This window comes from Carex rostrata, chromosome 31, assembly GCF_964058835.1.
Source record: "Carex rostrata chromosome 31, lpCarRost1.2, whole genome shotgun sequence".
Taxonomy (NCBI): domain Eukaryota; kingdom Viridiplantae; phylum Streptophyta; class Magnoliopsida; order Poales; family Cyperaceae; genus Carex; species Carex rostrata.
The window spans coordinates 437,649-457,816 of NC_135948.1; the positions used below are offsets into that span (position 1 = coordinate 437,649).

The window sequence follows — 20,168 nt, forward strand, 5'->3', positions numbered from 1 at the left end:
TTTCTAGTTTTGGGTAATGTAGTAAGCACCATTTTGCTCTTGTAATACTTCACCACCAAAATAACAAGCAATTCCAATCATAGTTGGTTGAATTAAATGGCAAACATAACAATTAATAAATTTACATTAAAATTAAAAAACTATTAATTAATTCTAAAAAAATAAAGGACTGAGATGAAAAAAATTCGCAAGTCTGCCTTCTTGGTGAATAAAAGAATAGTTAAATTTTCGCTAACATAGAACATACAAGCTAGTGTGCACCCCCAGCTAGAGTACCAAATTGGTGTGCTTTTTCAGCTGACGCACCAGCCATGTTTGGTGCACGGCCTGAGAGAGCGTGGGTGGTATGTTTTGAAATCTAGAGAATTGAGTAGTTGTAGTTTAATTCTCAATTTTTGGGTGGTAATTAAAAAAAAAAAATCGGGATTTGGCGTGTTTTCATTCATTTTTATTGTAATTTGTCGGAATTTTATTGGGTAGGGACCGTGGAATTGATTTGTTAACGGGAAATGGACCCAATTCCAATAAATGGTTTGTACTGGGAAATTTGTGCACGGATATTTGGGATGTTAAACCAGATATTTTAGGACAAATGAAGGTTTTTAGTGGCCTATGCACTGCATGTCACAATTCACAACATAAAAATAGATTTCTTGTCCTTTTGTTGTTGTTTCTTTAAACAAAGAAACGATTCAGTTTTTTTATTTTTTTTATTTTTATATACATTATTAGGAGAGATGAGAAAAATGAATTACTATATTTTATATACATTATTAAATTATGCTGAGTTTGCACCCTTTTTTTTTTCCGGAAATTATTTTATTTTGATCTGTTGCTCCAGTATCCTCCCAGTAAATTACTATGACAATTATTTGTCAAAAACACACAATATTATTTAGTCGCATGTGATCAGAAATATAGACATATTTCTATGCCAAATTTATTTTAATTCTTTTTCGACATTTTCTTTTAATATTCCTGATTGACATATTAATTAAAAGAATTATTATTTGCTTTTTCTGCCATATTAAGATGAACTAATTCCAATAACTAAGGTTGAGCATTTGATACGGGGATAATTAATAATTTAATATTGGGTTAATAGAATGTAGATTATCTAGTATAAGTATTGAAATGTGACATAATTAATGAAAATTTTGATACCAAACTTTTACATATTTAAGACATCGATGATCGATCCCAAATTTAATGACATTCCACGCACACTGATATATAGAGGCTACCGACTTTAATTTAATTGTGCTTGCACATGCTTCAATTCAAAGAAATATTAAATAGTTATAGTTATAGTTATAGTTATAGTTATAGTTATAGCATGATGCTTAAACTTAAAACAACCATACAAAGAATATTGCAATCTTATCTGGCTGGAAAAGGAAATTTTGAAATTTGAAATGGTCCTGCTCGGAAGTCGGAACCAAACCCACCTTAATTAGGCATCAAGTTTGTGTCGGTGCTGTTACAAATATCACCATTATTTTCTAAAACAATTAATCAACTACCTTTTTTGGGGTTTAACACTCTTAAATCTTAATTGTGCAGATCTATCCCACATGCAAATCATTAGTCTAAAGATTTGTGGTCAGACTTCAGAGATTGTTAAACACGCCCCCTTTATCTTTCATCCCTCAAAGTTAGCTAATTTATAAAATAAGGTGTTACTTCGCTTTTCAAACTCTAAAATTAATCTTGGTCATTTTCACAAGGAGGGTATCTACGTAAAACTTTGTAAATTATAGAATTCATTTCATACTATATCAAATTGTCAAATATACATTAAATTTTTTGTTTAAAATTAGTGGTTTTAAATGTCAACTAACAATTTCATTGATAAACTAGATCAAGTTGATTTGTACAATTATTTATGATAAAATTAGTTGAGTATTTCGGAATGGTCAATAATTTCTTAACTAAAAAAAAAAAAAAAAAATCTGTAGTTGCCTTCTCTAAGTTCTTATTTTAATTTCTTATTCCATGCTTATCTCATAATTTGAAATAATTAGTTATATTTTTAATCTGAAAATAGAGGTGAAAACGGTTTGGATAATATTCAATATGCATTTGAAAAATTAGACGTGGATATTCGATATTTGAATATATGTATGGATATGGATATATATATATATATATATATATATATATATGATTTTATGTTTCCATTATCTATATTCAAATAGTAGGTATATACCATATAGTTTAATATATATTATAAACAAATTATTTTATTTACCATTACAATTAGATAAATATTATAAATTTTATTTTTATTCTTAATAAATATCCGATCTAATATCTAATATGAATTTGTATCTTTATTTCTCTAATTTTATTACTACTATCCGCTCCGTTTTCACCTCTAGCTGGAAACGTTTTATTTTTATTTTTTTTATTAATATTGTTGCTTACCAGTTATTCCTTGCAAGTTGCAAGCTGGCGTGCACATGCTACGACTTTTGGTCCAAGTACTTCCAGTCACAGCTAACTATCATTAAAAGCGTATCGGCAAAATCTCGTGTGTACTTCTGTTCAAACTTCAAGTACTCTTTTTATTTTGCTGTATTATTAAGAGGAGCATCACATGACAATATTTTATTTTAACAACCTTCAAAATAAAATAAACTTTTCAAAATCCATCAATATAAGTAGGGTTGCACAAAAAGTTCATAGTTTGTGATTCAATTTGAGTCTAATTTAGAAAAAAAATCGTAATTAATTCGATTCGAAATTAATCCGTTTTGAAACAAATCAAATCAATTTGATTAGAATCTTATTCAAACTCAAACTGGGTATAGTTCGTTCGAAATTAGTTCGTGAACTATTTAGATTCGAATTTCAAATAATACAACTAGTGACTTCAACCATCAATTTTTAATAATGCAGGTACCAAACTTATATCAAAGCTCAATGTCACTATAATAGTAACTTATAATAGTAAAATGCTTCAGCAACGTAACAAATTAACAATGGATCTATGCCGTGATTTTAATCAATCCAGCAGCGTAAAAGCCTAAAAGGTAAGTGAATTTTGGGTTGACTCATAATTCATCAGTGTGACTCATGAATAGGGGTGTTCACCGGTTCGGTTCAGTTCGGTCAAAACTGAATTTAATTAGGCAAATAGAATTTATATTTCAATTTCAAAAATAGAACCGAACCAAACTGAACCAAAGTTTTATTTCGATTTGTTCGGTTTGATCAATTCAAACCGAAATATATTAATTTTTTTATTTAAAGCAATTGATTTCTAATAAATTGAAGTATATTAAGAAATAAACCGGGGTATTAAGAAATAAACGAAGTATTTAAAGCAATTGATTAAAAAATAAATTGAGGTATTAAGAAATAAACCGGAGCGGTTCAGACCAAATTCATAATATATAAAAGTTCAGTCCGTTTGGTTATTTTGGTTTTGAAAATTTCCAAACTGAACCAAACAGAAGTTATAATTCGGTTTTAAAAATCAAACTGAACTGAACCATTAAACCTAAAAAACTGAACCGTTTGGTCCAAACTAATTCGGTTCGGTTCAAAACCGATTAAACCGGACCCAATGAACACCCTTACTCATAAAAGGTAAAAGGTAAAAGAAAACCGCGTGAATTTTGTTCCGCGTGAAAAAAACTAATGCATAAACTACAGTGATGCCAAAAAAAATCCGTAGTTCATGATTTGATTGACTCCAAGACGATTAAAAAAAATACAATTAATTCATTCGAATCTTATTCAAACTCAAACTCAAATTGGAGAAGTTCGTTCTAAAACAAATCAAACATGTTCGGTTTGAATCTTATTCGAACGCAAACTCAAACTCAAACTGAAGTAAGTTTGATTTGGTTTGATTCATTTGCAGCCCTAAATATAAGACATGATTTATATATTCACAATTTCACATTTGAAGTCTGCACAACATAATAAATTTGGAGTAGAACTAGAGTGTTTTTAAGTTTACCAAATTTCTTGTGAACTTTAACTCTAAAACCGAAATTTTTATAAATACCCAAAAAAAAATATAAAATTATGGAATTTACCCATTGTTTGAATGAAATTCGAAAAATACCCAATCCGGTTATCCAATAACCGGATTTGTGACAAATTTCCGGTCAATAGATTCCTAGACTCAAAACAATATATCCGGTTAACCATTCACCGGAAAGTTGTATTTTTTTTTAAAACATAAATTTTTTTATTTTTTTATTTTCTGTATTGAAATATTAGAAATGTTGAATATATTTCTTTAAAAATAGATGGAATACAATATAATTTGATTTATTAGAAAGACTGCAACAAATAACCCGGATCAATATTTTTCAGGCCGGATTTTTTGCGGCTGTAAGAAAAATTAATATATTTCTTTATGTGTTATTGGAAAAAAATAAAAATGCTTAGATTCTGAGTTATTGATCCCGGTTCAAAAGTCACTTCTATGTAATCTAGAAAATATTGTGATCCTCCTAGGACATTTAATTTATAAAAAGTTGTATCTATTTTGAGAAGGATCACAATATTTTCTATTTTGCTGAAGCATTTATATTGTTTTGAGTCTGGGAATCTATTGACCGGAAATTTGTCACAAATCCGGTTATTGGATAACCGGATTGGGTATTTTTCAAATTTCATTCAAACAGTGGATAGATTCCATAATTTTATATTTTTTTTGGGTATTTATAAAAATTTCAGACTCTAAAATATATTAAATTGACTTCATTGATAAATTCAAACCATTAAAACCAAGCTACTGCACGAGTGAGACGTACATACAAAAATTTTAAATTTTTGAATTTATTTTGTATAGAGTGAAATATTAATAAAATGTAAAAAAAATACATTAAATTTAATTTATAAATATTCTAATTTTGACCGCTTGATTTTACATTAAATTAATTCTAAAATTAAAAAATTTCGCATGTACACATATCATAAAGTAGATCGGTTTCAACGATTTGAATTCGTCATTTAAAATCAATTCAATAGATTTAAAATTAAGTTAAAAAATAAACTTGCACTTAATAACACGATAGTTCTACTCTAAAATTTGATGTATATTTTACCGTTCCGTACATCAACTGAGTTCAACTTCAAACTGCAACAATCCAATATTAATTATCTTTAATGCGTCATCAAACAATAATTAAATTACATAAAATTCAATTGTTAGATTATATATGTGCAATAACATTACTAATCAATTTTTAATTTATTATTATTATTTTTAAATATATCATCAAAATTGTTAAAATAAGCATTTATCAAGTTCCGCCTCTATAATTAATATTAGATATTAGAGTAAACAAAAACAAAAAGATGGACAACGAACCTTTATGGTGGACCGTGGCACAACGTTTGCATCAAAGCGTCATCCAAAAATTAGGGACAAGAAAACGAAATCCCGATTGTAGGAAAAGAGAATGCAAATTTAAATTTACATCCCATCCCATTTTAGGCATGGGTTGGATTCTTTCTGATTGGGACAATTTACTATTTCATACATCGGAAATCGGATCAAGTGAGGCTACAGTACTACGTATAGGGCACACCAATTGGTACTATAGCTTCATATTTTTATTTTTGAAATCCAAATATTCGATTCAATCCGCTCAACATGGTTGCTATATGATTTCATATGTACTTGGTGACCAAAGTTTCCATTTTACAGAAAAAAATAATTATTATTTTTTTAGATAGGTAGAAAATCACTTAATCTAAAGATTCTAAACCATACAAAAGTTGTAATTTTCTACCTATCTAAAAAAATGGTAAATATTTTCTAAATAATATAAATTTAGTCACAAACTACATGTTCATATAGACATCATGTTGAGCGGTTCCGATTGACCATTTAAACTTTAAAAACATAGAGATGGAGCTGTAGTATGCATCAATGTGTGCTATGCATAGTACAGTAGCCTCACTCATATCGAATCCAATAAAGGTGAACACTTTCAAGAGCCTCATTATGAACCTTTAACAGAAATAAATTATAATTTTAACATATAAAAGATGGCACCACAGAACTCACAGCTATCTTACACTATCAGATAAATCCTTATCAATCAGTAAAACTCATTACTTCTTCTGGTAAACAAAAAATTACTGAGGATTGAACAAACGCTGAACAGTGATCATCTTGACCTCCACAAAGCGCTTGGCACAGTTAGAGAGGCACGCCCCTTCACTGCTACTAAAGCTCTTGCCAATGCTTCCAGTTATGCATTTGTCCCAGCACACATAGGTCAGTTTTGCCACCATCTCATTAGCCATCGCCTTCTTCTTTTCTTCCTGCAAACCACCACCATTACAACATTAGGAATATTTTCATACATAACCCTACAAGATAATGTTTTTACCTTCTGCACCCATATCCCCTTCGAATATCTCATATGTGCATCTGAGACATTGTATATATCATAATTACTACTGCTCTACTTTATTCACACCTGGTTTGGATGGAGAGTAGATGAAGGGATGTAATGGAAAGAAAAGAAAAGTTTCCCTCAAATCGTGTTTGGTTGACAAAATTATGTTGGAGGTGAATGGTACAGGAGGGAAAAGGTTTAACCTTGCATCATTGTAATCAATAGAATCAATTTCCCTTCCGATTTGGGGTGTAATGGATGGAATAAAAATTGTTGTAAATATTTTCAAAAAAAATGACACAAGTGTCTAACCTTATATCTTACTTATATAATTTTCATTCAAATTATTTTGTCACAAAGCTACAGCACCTACCGAATTTTTCATTAACTTTTTAAATTTTAATTAACCAAACAAGAAATAAGACGGGAAAGAAAGTTTTATTTTCACTCATTAATCATCCAAACACAAAGATATCAAATATGTTAATCTTCCTTTCTATTCCATTCCATTCCCTTCTATTCTTCACCTCCCATCCCTTCCTCTACTCTCCATCCAAACAAGGTGTCAAAGTCATATGCTAGACTTCCTTTCATCTAGTAATTGCGAATTTGAAGAGAATAGGGATGAATTGAAGTAGAGCAAATTCAAATAACTTTTAGTCACTCAGCATGATATTAGTAGGTCTACAGGGATTTTATGTAATAACCCCATCTCTTCAGTGTATTATCAATCACTAGGGTTTTCCTTTTAGACAGTAATTTTAGTTGTTCACTCGACCTGCTTAAGGTCAACAGTGGATAAGCAGCAAGGCTACTTGAGTTGACACAGATTTACATTCAAATCACAAAATATTTCATATGAACTAACACTCCATATTTATCATATTTTGCCAATAAAAGACAATATTTCTAAAGAACCTAACATTGTACATATATTGCAACAACAAATTAGGGTTGGAGTAAAGTGAGTTATAAGGCATTCCAATTAAAAAAGGACGTTTTTGCCCATCCCTATTAAAGCAAAAAACACAGGCAATTTAGCCATTTTGGGTCGACTTAACAAAAGCAAGACTTGCTATTAACTGCAAAATTCTGAAATTTTGGGTTTCATTTCAATAAAGGCCGTAAGTGCATGGGATATGCCAAAAAAATAAAATAGAGATTGTCAATCTAACACGAGCAGCTTGGCCTGACTATGAAGTGCTTGATTTTTTTTTTTTTAAAAGATGAAATACCTAACTCCCAGCAAGACCAATATTTTTCACAGGGACTATCTATACAAAGAAGAGTATCCAAAATGTTTCCAGAAATATTCCATTTCGGAAAATTTCACAAAGAAACCACTTCAACTGAGGTTCTGTGAGAAAAGCTAATAACAAAAGCTTGCATTTTAGGCTGGTACATGGAGGTCAGAAGTAACGCCTCATTTTTAGGTAGTTATTTTTGGGAGTTAATTGGTCATATTTCCAATTCAGCAGACAGAAGCCTCCGTGAAAGCACATATAAAGCACATTTAAAATCTAAAGAACCAAAGACAGATGTCACCTTTTCAAAAACATAATATCAAAGAACTCAATTAATATGTCCCAAATGTTTCTAGGGGGTTTTGGGGGCATCTAACATAAACACCACTAGAATGTTGCACATGCAAATGTTTCAGTGTCTAATGATAATGAGACTGACAAGTGGTAATTGGTATAATATAACATAGAAAAATAACAAAATTTTGGCAGATAATATGCAAAAATATATATAGTTAATTAGTATCTCTTACAAAATACAGAGTAATTTCATTTAAACTGATCAGTCTTGAACAAATTGGAGACCTACAATCAATATTGCTTTCAAATTTCATCGACTCTGAACAAAATCTATAAGCCTCTCAAAATCCTAACTCCAGTAATATGAGAGGTTACCATTAAAGTAAAGGACTTCCACATGAAGGAAAAGAAATAACAAACCCTAAACCTAAACTTGAAATCCAAAGCTTTAGAACAATATCTAAATAAAATCACGTAAATAGCATTTGGGTCTAAAAAAACCTTGGCTATCTAATGAAGTACTTCGTATACTTTATTACACTAAACAAAATTCAACACAAAATCAAGACGAAAAGGAGAGAAATTTACTTACCTCCAGAAGAGATTGAAGCCTAGCGTTGTCGACCGACGACGAATCCATTTCTAAATTTGATTGGAACTGTTTTTCCCAAGGAAATTTGGTACGTCTGTACTCTGTATTCACAGCTTGCTCTTTCTCCTTTTTACGGGGTTATTGAAGTTATTTTGTGCACTTCAGAGTAGGTCCGATGCCCATTGGACCTAGTTTGGTTCGATGGGTGATCTGGCCATCCAATTGCATTAAGAATCGTGTACTCTTATTAAAATCCGTATGAACTTTTATCAATTTCCGTGCGCACAGATTTAATGCTAATCGTACGCACAGATCTTAGAGCCAATTAAACCTAAAAGTAGATCCAATGCCTATGGGAGCTACTCCTATCTCTATTTTGTGACTTGTGAGAAGAGAAAGTTGTTGTAGTAGGTTTTTAATGGGCTTCATATGCGAGACAAATCGAGCCCGCTTTATACAGGCCTTAAGCCGACTTTTACGAATGGAGTATAGTTTTGGTCAGTCTCATGCGTAGCGTTTTTTTTTTTTTCTTCTTCAAAAGATGCGACCCCACTTTATATTTATCAAGGTTTCAATGTCTCATCTTTATCATACCTCATCATACTTTATATTTTATATTTTCATTTTCAAAATTTAAATTATCGATTCGAACCATTCAACATGATATATATACTAAAATATAGTTAGAGATAAAATTTTATAATCTTCAAAATTTTTTTACTATTTTTTAAGATGGATAGAAAATCACTATTTTTTTAAAAGTTGAAAAATAGCGATTTTGCACCTACCTTAAAAAATAGTAAAAGAATTCCAAAAAATATAAAATTTTATCTCCATGCATATTTTAGTATAAATATTATCTTGAACGGTTCGGATCAACAATTTGAACTTTGAAAACGAAAATATAAAATATAAGGTATGATGAGGTATGAAAAAGATGAGGCATTGAACCCTCCTCTTTTATCATATATACAATATCTAAAGTTTGACAAATATGCTGGAGACTTTAAGAGTAAGAACAATGAGAGATGATTATCATGATTTGCTTCTTTTGAAGCAGAGGATAGGTTGCTTGTTGTATGAGCACATCTGTCAAATAGGATATAAAAATAGAGAAATTTAGTTATATCCTCATGCAGGTATGTTCTTAACATCCAGTTCCAGTGAATGAGTGAAATACTCCAATGGAGAGGGTAAAATCTAGATCATTTATTATAAATCATAAAACAGCATGCTTCATAACGATCTACATGTGTATCAATTCACATAGTCCGGATAAGTGTTGTAAAAAACGTCTGTTTAGGCCGATTAGTTGTTGGCGGTGACCAAACTGTTATGGATTTTTCCGGCCGATTATTTCCAATTATGGCCGATTATTTCCAATTATTCTTGATTAATTGCTTGGCGGTACCCTATCTATCCAACGACCGCATACTGTTATTTACAAACACTGCTCCGGATCATTGTGCTTGTCACTCTGTAGCTTATACCCTTCCAGTACCCCAGCCCGGAAGATACGAACTCACAAGGATGCAACTCAAACGAATTAATGTAATTATATTGCATTTAGAAAAAATACTTTTCCAACAAAAATTGCCAAAAGCACCAATTTTTTTTTGCTTTCCCATTAAGAACAAAGGTTACATTAAGTCTGCTGAAGCTTGCATCAATATCCAAAAATTAAAATAAAACAAAACAAAACAGAAGCTTCATAAACTCAGTTGTCTTGTAATAAAAAGTCTATGATCCAATCCGAATTATGAGCTCACAAGGCCTCGTAAAGCCTTGAAACATATGGGCCAAGTCTATGAAAAGTTTATTAGACTCAGCTCAACCACATGCTGCCTTAAGGTGACATAACCGCTCATAAGTCGGTTTCCATGATCCCACGATCTCCTCTAAACTGTCTGGCATGACGTCGTTTATAAGAAGATGGTCAGATTATATAAAATCCTTCAACAGAAAAAGAGGTCGACACTAGCAATTCAACACTCAAGCAATTCAAGCATACGCTAAGAGATATCATATATGTCAAAGTTCGATATCTACAAGATCTCAATTAACCCCGAGATCTAGTTTCATCTCAGCCTGTGATCTAAGCAGGACGAGCCAAATCCAAAACCCTCTTTGAACATTTGATCTACTTTCCCGGAGTTACTCGTATCACTAATGATATCTAATTAACAAAAAACACCGTAGCTAGATGTTATGGTCTACGAAGTCCAGCTACAGTGTTTTTCTTTTGCTTTTTTTCTCTTTTTTTTGTTACAACAAACCGGAAATAAATCTGCTGCGATCCTACAGGATCCCAGGGTTCCTGCGATTCTAATCTCCGCCGTTTATAGTTTTTGAGATTCGTGCACAAAAACTATTTTTTTTTAAGATTCCCACACTGTAATAAATGAAGGGTTGAAATTGGAATCGCAGAACCCTGCGATCCTATAGGATCGCAGCAGATTCTCACCCCAACAAACCATAGCAAAAAAAAAAAAAAAATTGTAGCTTGATTTCATGGGCGTTATATTTCATGGACCATAACGCCCAGATGCATTTATTTTGATTAATTAGTGATCATTAATGATCAGATTAATTGGATGTTATGATTTATAACATCAAACTACAGTATTCTGGACGTTATAAACTATAACGTTTATTTTATTTTTCGACATTTCACGAAAGTGTACTCCATATCCAATGTTATTAAATGCGGTTCCTATGCGGTATGTAGAACGCCACCGCATATCTGGATTTTTATGTGGACATATATATACGGATTTTAAAATGAGAATTTATATATATATATATATATATATAGGTAGGCTAATATACAATCGATTGTTCCTGAGGTCCTGTACAACCAAGTCATTTTCTAATTTTTAAAGTCCAAATGATCGATCCAAACCGTTCATCTTGTTCTCCATATTAATATGTACTTGGAGACCAAATTTTACATTTTTCTGAATTTGTTTACTATTTATTTAGCCGCTTTGAAAATCACTGATCCAACGGTGGCTTCTGATTTTACTATTTTGTTAAGCCACCGTTGGATCAGCGGTTTTCAAAGTGGCTTAATAAATAGTAAAAAAATTCAGAAAAATATAAAATTTGGTCTCCAAGCACATATTAATATGGAGAACAAGATGAACGGTTTGGATCGATCATTTGGACTTTAAAAATCGGAAAATGACTTGGTTGTACGGGACCTCAGGAACAATCGATTGTATATTAGCCTACCTCTATATATATATATATATATATAGAGAGAGAGAGAGAGAGAGAGAGGTGGGCTACGGTGAGTTGCGAAGTAAAGCGACTATTTTACTTCACGCTCATATTTTGTGATTTTTAAGTTCAAAACGTTGATCCGAACCGTTCATCTTGTTCTCCATATTGAAATGTGCTTGGAGACCAAATTTTACATTTTTTGGAAATTTTTTACTATTTATTAAGCAATTTTGAAAGTCGCTGATCTGATGGTCCAGAAAATTTTACTGTTTTTTACTGTTCAAAGCAAAACAGCATTTTTCAAAAATGCTTAATAAATAGTAAAAAAATTCTAAAAAATGTAAAATTTGGTTTCCAAGCACATTTCAATATGGATTAAACATTTAACGGTTCGGATCGGTCGTTTGGACTCAAATTTCCTGCACCCCAGGGGGCAGGAGATCTGGTTTCTTTGGAGTTGGGATCTTATGAGACTCAAATTTTGAGTTTTGATAAGGAGTTCGGGACTGTCCAATCAAAAATTCAGAATGCACGCGGCCCCTTTAAATACTCATCACTCGTGCGGTCGTGCCCAATTCCCAAACAAATATGACGGTCCAGATCTCAGGTGAAATGAATTTCTGTCCTTTGGACCTTCACACTCTTTTTTCCTGCTCAGTGGCCAGTGCTCCATCCATCAATCCCTCCTAACCACTCACCACCTCTCCGATTCCATTCCATTCCATTCCATTAATACCCCGTACGCTCAATATAGCGATCTCTTTCGTCTCTGTTAATGGCAACATGCCATTCCCTTCTCCAAAAACCTTTGCTCCTTTCCTTCCTTCTCTTTTTATATCCCCTCTTTCTCCTCATCTCCCCTCCAGGTGACCCCGTTCGCAACGCACCCCCACCCTCCTCTCATTTTCTCGCTCGCTTCCTCCTCCAATCCCCGCGATCATGCCCCTCCATTCCGATCGACTACCGCACCATCCATTCGTGCCTATTTGGGGGAAACCCTCGCCTGTCGCTCCCATTTCTCGCGCTACTGCTGTTACTGTACTTCCGATTTCTCGCGCTGGCCGCTGGTCGCCATTTCTCTCCGGCTGTCTCACAATTAGTCGATCGGCTTAGGCTGTCCCCTTCCATGGCTGGTGTCACGCTCCTGGCTCTTGGCAATGGCGCGCCTGACGCTTTCTCTTCGGCTGCTGCTCTTCGTAGCGGTCTACCTCGTACAGGTGGTCACTTTAGACATTTCACATTTGTGTAGTTTATGTTCTTAAGTTGATCAAGCCCATTGGTTTACTCAAGTCTAAAATCCGTTAAATCGGTTTCAAACGATGAATCCAAACCTTTGAAACCTGCCTACCTTGAAAATTTTAAACATTCGAATTAATTTAGTTTAAAGTTAAGCGGTCAAAATTAAAAAAGTTAATAAATTAATTTTAATGCATTCATTTTTTGAACGTATTTTGACCACTTGACTCTATGCAAAATTAGTTTCAAAATTAAATTTTTTTTATATCTATACGCATCACCCTTAAAGTAGGCAGGTTTTAACGGTTCGGATTCGTCGTTTAAAGCCGATTCGATGAGTTTTAGACTTGAGTTAACTTGATGAACTGAAGAACACTCTAGTTCTACTCTTATGTCGGTTTGGTAGAAATCCAATTGTGGTTATTGGATTGTGATTTGACTAATACCTAACTTTTTCAAAAGTTGGCAGCATTAAAGAAATAAAAATCATTGTTTTGATCTGGTACTGGGTTTGACTGTTACGGGTATAAACAAGCAGCAAGTAAAAGAAGAAATGTATTTATTTATTTATTTTTATCTAGACAGGGGAGTTTATAATTTGGTTAAGTCTGTTTTCTGCCTCCATCAACCCTCAGTTTCACTAATAAGGCTGCACTCCACAAATCATGTAGGAGATAGTTTAGTATTAAACATGCAAAGAAAGGATTATGTAGGGCAGTGAACCCTACACAGTTTTTGACACTTTAATTTTGAAGTTGCACAAGTGGCTCTTATATCTATATTTTCAAGAAAGATCGTTACCTTTTTAATTATTGCAACAAGGTACTAAATTTGGCCCCTCCTGTTAGTTACCCCCCTACACAGCATTTTTTTTTTCTTTAAATTCAATGGTAATAATAAGGTTTAATAAGACTAACAACTATTTTGTAATATCTCCAATTATGTAAATTCCATTATTTGGAGCGACTGGAATACGTGGGAGATTGTTGCAAAAATCTCTTATGTAATTTTGTATCTAGTTTTCCTTTGTTTTCTCGTTTCTAATTTAATTTGTATCATCTTCTTTACCAGGCCTAGCAGCAATTCTCTCAGCTGGTGCTTTTGTTTCTGCCTTCGTTGTAGGTGCTGTGGCAATCCAAGCAGCTCCTTTCTCTGTTGAACCAGCCTCATTTATCAGAGATGTGTTCTTCTACCTGGTTGCTGCCTCAGCACTGTTTTATGTGTATCTAAGTGCTGAGATATACCTCTGGCAGGCTGTTGGGTTTGTTGTGTTCTACCTATTCTTTGTTGGGTTTGTCTTTTACATGGATTATTTTTCAGTGGAGGAGAAGAGAGAGAGAGAGGTCGAGTTAGAGATGGGGAATGTTCAGAGAGAAGAGGTCTTGAAAGATTTTCAAGATGGGAAGCACGAGTTCAGTAATGGTGGGCTTCTCAGCAAGGTATGTGAATGGTATGTACCTGACTCATCCATAATGTAGCTAGTATGGTACCTGAGATAATTTAAGTTGACCTCAACCAGCCACAATTTCAGCTCAATTATACCGAAATAAGGTAATTGTGGCTCAACTTGTTGGGACTAAAGGCTTGGTTGTTTGTTGTTGTTGTAAGGTAATTGTACCTCAATTAGCCTTGCTTGACCATGTTTGGCCTCAAATTCTCCTCAGAATTGAGGATTAGAAAGGTGGCAGGTGTACGAAGCCTAAAAAACAAGTGGACAAGATCAATATCGTTAACCTGTTAAAACTCATTAGACTTCCTTTCTTTAATTCAATTTAGGAGTCAATTCTGTATACATGAAATGTTGTAATTCTAATATTTGTTTTCTTTTCTTCTTCAGGTGACACGGATGTTTGACTTACCTGCAGTCATGATTCTGAAACTAACAATACCATCTGGACAGAAAAATTTCTATGCCTCAGCAAACATAGCTTTGTGCCCTATTCTCATTGTATACTCTCTAAGCTCTGTTATTCCACTAAACACACGCATTGTGTTCTTCCTTCCACAAACCCGTTTCCCCCTCTGGTGCATTATCCTTTTAATTAGCTTCTTTATGGGGATATCTCATTACCTCTTTGAGAGGAATTCGTCTGAAATTAAGAAAGAGTGTGTAGTTGTGACCATAATTTCATTTGTGATGAGTGTGTTTTGGATCTCTACAGTGGCTGGAGAGCTCTTGAATTGTCTTGTGGCAATAGGTATGGTTAAGAGTTGTACATTGTAAATATGTTTTGTCCAGTGCACTATATGTTCAAGTACAGCATGGATGCTAAACCAATTTCTTTTTTTTTTTCTTTTTCTGTCAAATTTGTGCTTTGGTTTGACTCTTAATCGGATTTCATGTTGTTCCTTGCTATCATGGAATAGTCAATACTAAACTTGTCAGTGCTGTTATATTGTGGCCCCAATAATAATATTCCAGGCAAGTATTGAACTGCATGTTGGGAGTCAGTAGTGTCATTGTACTGGTATTTATTGGTTAGTGCCAAATGTACAACAGTACAAGCCCCGTTTCCTATTAGGTTTGATCCTCATACTGCTCTAGTATTATCCGAGTACTGGACTATGTACATATAGTTAGTGTTTTTAGTAGAATGGTAGATGTCCTATGCCAGTAGTACGTTGAGCAACCCGTTACTCTTGAAATTAAAACCTCATTGAAAAGGATATTCACATTCCATTTCTAATTTCATTTCTTTTGCTTTTTTAACTCAAAATTCGTTACTATAATTAGGTACTATTATGGATCTCCCTCCAACTATACTTGGCTTAACCGTCTTAGCATGGGGAAATTCAGTTGGAGACCTAGTCGCTGATGTGGCACTAGCCAAGGCAGGCCAGCCTAAAGTTGCCATAGCTGGCTGTTTTGCGGGGCCCATGTTCAACATGCTGGTTGGTCTAGGTACCGGCCTGGTGGTACAGTCAGCTAGGGTTTATCCCAATGCTTATAAACTACAGTTCAATACTAATATTGTGTTTGCATTTGTGTTTCTCCTGTTGAGTTTGATGGTTTCACTGCTAGTGATTATGTGGAGCCGGTTTCGAGTGCCTCGAATTTGGGGCTATTCTCTTGTTGGGATGTATATAGTTTTTACTGTGGCAAGCCTGTTTATTTCAAGATATACTGCTTAGAGGAATGCGTATCCTCTCAAGTATGTGTAAGGTGGGGCTCACTACTTTATGGCTCAGATTAACCAAAAAATGGTGCATGTTCGGAGATGGCGCAGGGGGGCAGTATTATTTGTGCTTGAGATATGTGCATATTTAAAAGATAAGTCCGGATCCACTAGTCTGAAAGATTCCCTTTTACGGTACCAGGGAGGATCCCCGAATTCCCGCTTAGAGGTTTATTTGGTTAATTCTTTTCTTTTCAATGTATAAGATCTCTCGTAGCTTTTTGAAGAGGATATAGGGTCTGTTCTTGAGGTCTGTGTCATGGGTCTTATTATTTTGAAGCAATAATTGTAATCGTAAATATGTGTAAATTTTTGCTATGATAGCCCGTCATGGTGATTTAGCAAGAATGTATGCGGTAGTTTTTTTTTTAAATTCATTTGCATTGTTTTGTTTTATTCTTCCTTTTCCAATGCCAGGTAAATAATCTGACAAAAACACTTGTAATTTTTATTCCAAAATAATTATAAAATTTGACTTGCAAATTTTTTGTTGAAGTATAGACATTTATAGTTAAATCTGACTGGTAAGAAGTTTATTCTTCCTTTTTCAATGTGTCATTATTTTATTCTTTGGTAGTTGAATGTTCGTTTAACAATATAAAGCAAATTGCATACCTACAATATTTGCATTGAATCAAGATATAAAATTAGTGAGAATCACATTTAATTACTCTTGAATTATAAAGAAAAATAATTAAATACGCCTTAACATACACACACACACACACACATATATAATAATTTTTGAGTTACAACAAGTTACTACAATCATTTTCTATATTTTCAAAGTCCAAATTGTCGATCCAAACCGTTATATGTGATCTCTACAATAAAATGTGCCTGGAGAACAAATTTTACATTTTTTGAAATATTTTTACTATTTATTAAGATGGGTACAAAAACTAGTCAAATTCAGACCATTGAATTTTGTACCCATAGTAAAAAAATTTCAAAAACTTAGTTAAATTTGATCTGGAAGCACATTTTATTGTGAAGGTCATGTGGAACGGTTTGGATCGACGATTTGGACATTGAAAATATAAAAAATAGTTGTAGTAACTTGTTGTAACTCAAATATTATTGTAACTTGATCCCTCGTCACACACACACACACACACATATATATATATATATATATATAGAGTAAAGCTAATATACACTTAAGTGTACCATACTCTTAAGTTTAGGCCGTTCGATTTCTTTAAAAGTCGTGTAGACAAAACAGTAAAACCGTTGGATTAGCGATTTTCAAAGTGGCTTAATAAATAGTAAAAAAATTCAGAAAAATGTAAAATTTGGTCTCCAAGCAGATATTAATATGGAGAATAAGATGAACGGTTCGGATCGACCATTTGGATTTTGAAAACTCAAATATTGAGCCGTAGCATAGAGGCCACTATGCTATCCATAGCACCCAGCCTAACTCTATATATATATATATATATATAAATAAATAAAATTTTCCGATGTCAGAAATGAAAAATATCATACTCTTGAATATTTTTGAAAACTAGATATTTATGAAACAAAAAAATACTCCCATATGAGCATTACGAAAATAAAATATGTATCTGTTACAATAGCAACAAGTTTTCTTTCTAAAAAAAACAAAGGCAAGTCAATGAGCTCTGTAATCTGAAAAATAATAGAGTAACATCTTCTTTGGAAACTACAAATAAAAATGATTAATTAAAAAACTCAAAACTGAAGACAATAAAACGGAAATAAAACCGCAAGTTAATATTTGAAATTAAAATTTAATATTAATCTCTATCTTAAAAAGAAAAAAAACTCGAAAGCTGTTGAGCACTTTTAGAAAATAAAAAAAAATTAGCAGACCATTATCAGTTTATCACTCGACCTCTGGGACCCCTTCCAATTGCAAGGCTTCCCTTTCGACAGCCTCCGCTCTATCAGAACCAGCACCGCAAATGACACCGGTGCTTTTGTCAATGCACGTATTGACTGGAAGGAGACTCCGGAGGCACATGTCTTCAAGGCTGACCTTCCCGGGGTCAAGAAGGAGGAGGTGAAGGTTGAGGTGGAGGAAGGCCGGGTGCTGAAGATCAGCGGAGAGCGCAGCAGGGAGAAGGAGGAAAAGAACGACAAGTGGCATCGAGTGGAGCGGAGCAGTGGCTTCATGAGACACTTCAGGCTGCCTGAAAATGCAAAGGTCGATCAGGTCAAGGCAGCCATGGAAAATGGCGTGCTTACGGTTACTGTGCCTAAGCTATTGACATTTCCGGCTGAGTTCTAATGTTACATGATGTTTAATTTTTGGTTTATCCTTATTTTGGGCTGGTTCTCTGTGTTTTATTTTGTAGCTTTATTTTTCCGTGTACATGCAGAAATTTGTCCTCGATTTCTGACATTTTTATTAATATTCAATTTTTTTAAAATTTAATAATTATACCTACGTTTTCTGTTTTCTGAGTATTTTTAAAATACTCAAACCGGTCATTTAATAGCCGGACTCTTTTCTTTCTCAAAAAATAATTTAATAGCTGGTTATCTTTTTTTTCTCAACCGGCTATTAAATAACCGATTTACTTCATTATTATTATTTCCACTTTATTATTATTATTATTTTATTATTATTATTATTATTATTATTATTATTATTATTATTATTATTATTATTATTATTATTATTATTATTTTTTGTTGTTTTAGATCCAATAAGTACTCATCTCTCTCTCCTACCTCTTATAACTCAAATTCACAAAAGAGAGAGAACGACGATGATTTTCTGAGACAAAAAGGATATTTATAGAAAAATCAATAAAATTATAAAAACTGACATTTAACTTTTTCATAACTTAGTAGGGCTGCTAATGAGTCGAGCCAGCTCGCGAATCAATAAGTTGAGAGGCTTAATATTTCATAACGAATTGGACTCAAAACTAAAAAATGCCCTAACTCGACTCAACTCACTTTTGAAAGAAAAAAGCTCGGCTCGACTCATGTAAACACTTGGCTCGACTTGCGAGCTCGCGAGTCGGCTCATATTACATGTTAAAAAAATTATCATTTAATTATTTTAAAGAAATGATTGAAGTGAGATAAAGATATTCTTGTGACTTTAAATTACAGGTTGAAAAACTTTAATTATTTTTTAAAAAAATGATCTAAAGAAATTTGAAAAAAAAATCATTTTTTTAAAATAATTTCAAAATGCCTGCTCATATTACATGTTGAAAACTTTGAAAAATGAAAAATTTAAAATTTGAACAAATTTGAAATCTGAAAAATTTGAAATCTGAAAAAAATTTGAAATCTGAAAAAAGTTGAAATCTGAAAAATTGGAAATCTGACAAATTTTGAAATCTGAAAAATTTGAAATCTGAAAAATTTTGAAATCTGAAAAATTTTGAAATCTGAAAAATTTGAAATCTGAAAAAAATTTAAAATCTGAAAACTTTTGAACTCTGAAAATTTTGAAACCTGAAAAAATTTGAAATCTGAAAAAATTTGAAATCTGAAAAAAATTTGAAATCTGAAAAAATTTGAAATCTGAAAAATTTGAAATCTGAAAAAATTTGAAATCTGAAATATTTTGAAATCTGAAAAATTTGAAATCTGAAAAAAAATTTGAAATCTGAAAAAAAATTTGAAATCTGAAAAAAATTGAAATCTGAAAAAAATTTGAAATCTGAAAAATTTGAAATCTGAAAAAATTTGAAATATGAAAAAATTTGAAATATGAAAAATTTGAAATCTGAAAAAAGTTGAAATCTTGGTAAGGTTTTTAATGAGGCAGTACGTGATCCTGAAGTATCATGTTAATATCGATCCTGAAATATCATATTAACAGCGTATAATGAATAATGAACATCCAAGGGGAAGTGTTATAAATAAAATAAGTTATGAATGGATGTTCATTTGCAACTATTCCGTAATTACTTCAAAACTCCTAATAAAGATTTATGTTATTCTCTTCTCATTTATCAATACAATTAATTTACAATGGCTTGTTATTTACATTTTCTACCTATAAATAGAGGATTGTAAGATTGTATTTTAT

General features: G+C 32.6%; 3 protein-coding genes across 3 annotated transcripts; 2 read left to right on the forward strand and 1 right to left on the reverse strand.

Moving 5' to 3' along the window:
• Positions 1-5,958: 5,958 nt before the first annotated feature.
• On the reverse strand, positions 5,959-8,645 carry LOC144547286 (mitochondrial import inner membrane translocase subunit TIM8-like). The gene is made up of 2 exons (XM_078295895.1): positions 8,508-8,645; positions 5,959-6,297 (listed from the first exon to the last, which is right to left on the reverse strand). The coding sequence occupies exons 1-2, from the start codon at positions 8,553-8,555 to the stop codon at positions 6,109-6,111; spliced, it is 237 nt and encodes a 78-aa protein (XP_078152021.1). The 5' UTR covers positions 8,556-8,645; the 3' UTR covers positions 5,959-6,108.
• Positions 8,646-12,348: 3,703 nt separating this feature from the next.
• Positions 12,349-16,627, forward strand: CAX11 (cation exchanger 11). Its single transcript, XM_078296241.1, has 4 exons — positions 12,349-12,949; positions 14,040-14,407; positions 14,806-15,166; positions 15,703-16,627. Exons 1-4 carry the CDS (start codon positions 12,508-12,510, stop codon positions 16,098-16,100), a joined length of 1,569 nt encoding a protein of 522 aa, XP_078152367.1. The 5' UTR covers positions 12,349-12,507; the 3' UTR covers positions 16,101-16,627.
• LOC144547167 (16.9 kDa class I heat shock protein 2-like) lies at positions 16,492-18,401 on the forward strand. The gene is made up of 2 exons (XM_078295758.1): positions 16,492-16,500; positions 17,982-18,401. Exons 1-2 carry the CDS (start codon positions 16,492-16,494, stop codon positions 18,399-18,401), a joined length of 429 nt encoding a protein of 142 aa, XP_078151884.1.
• The last annotated feature ends 1,767 nt before the right edge of the window (positions 18,402-20,168 follow it).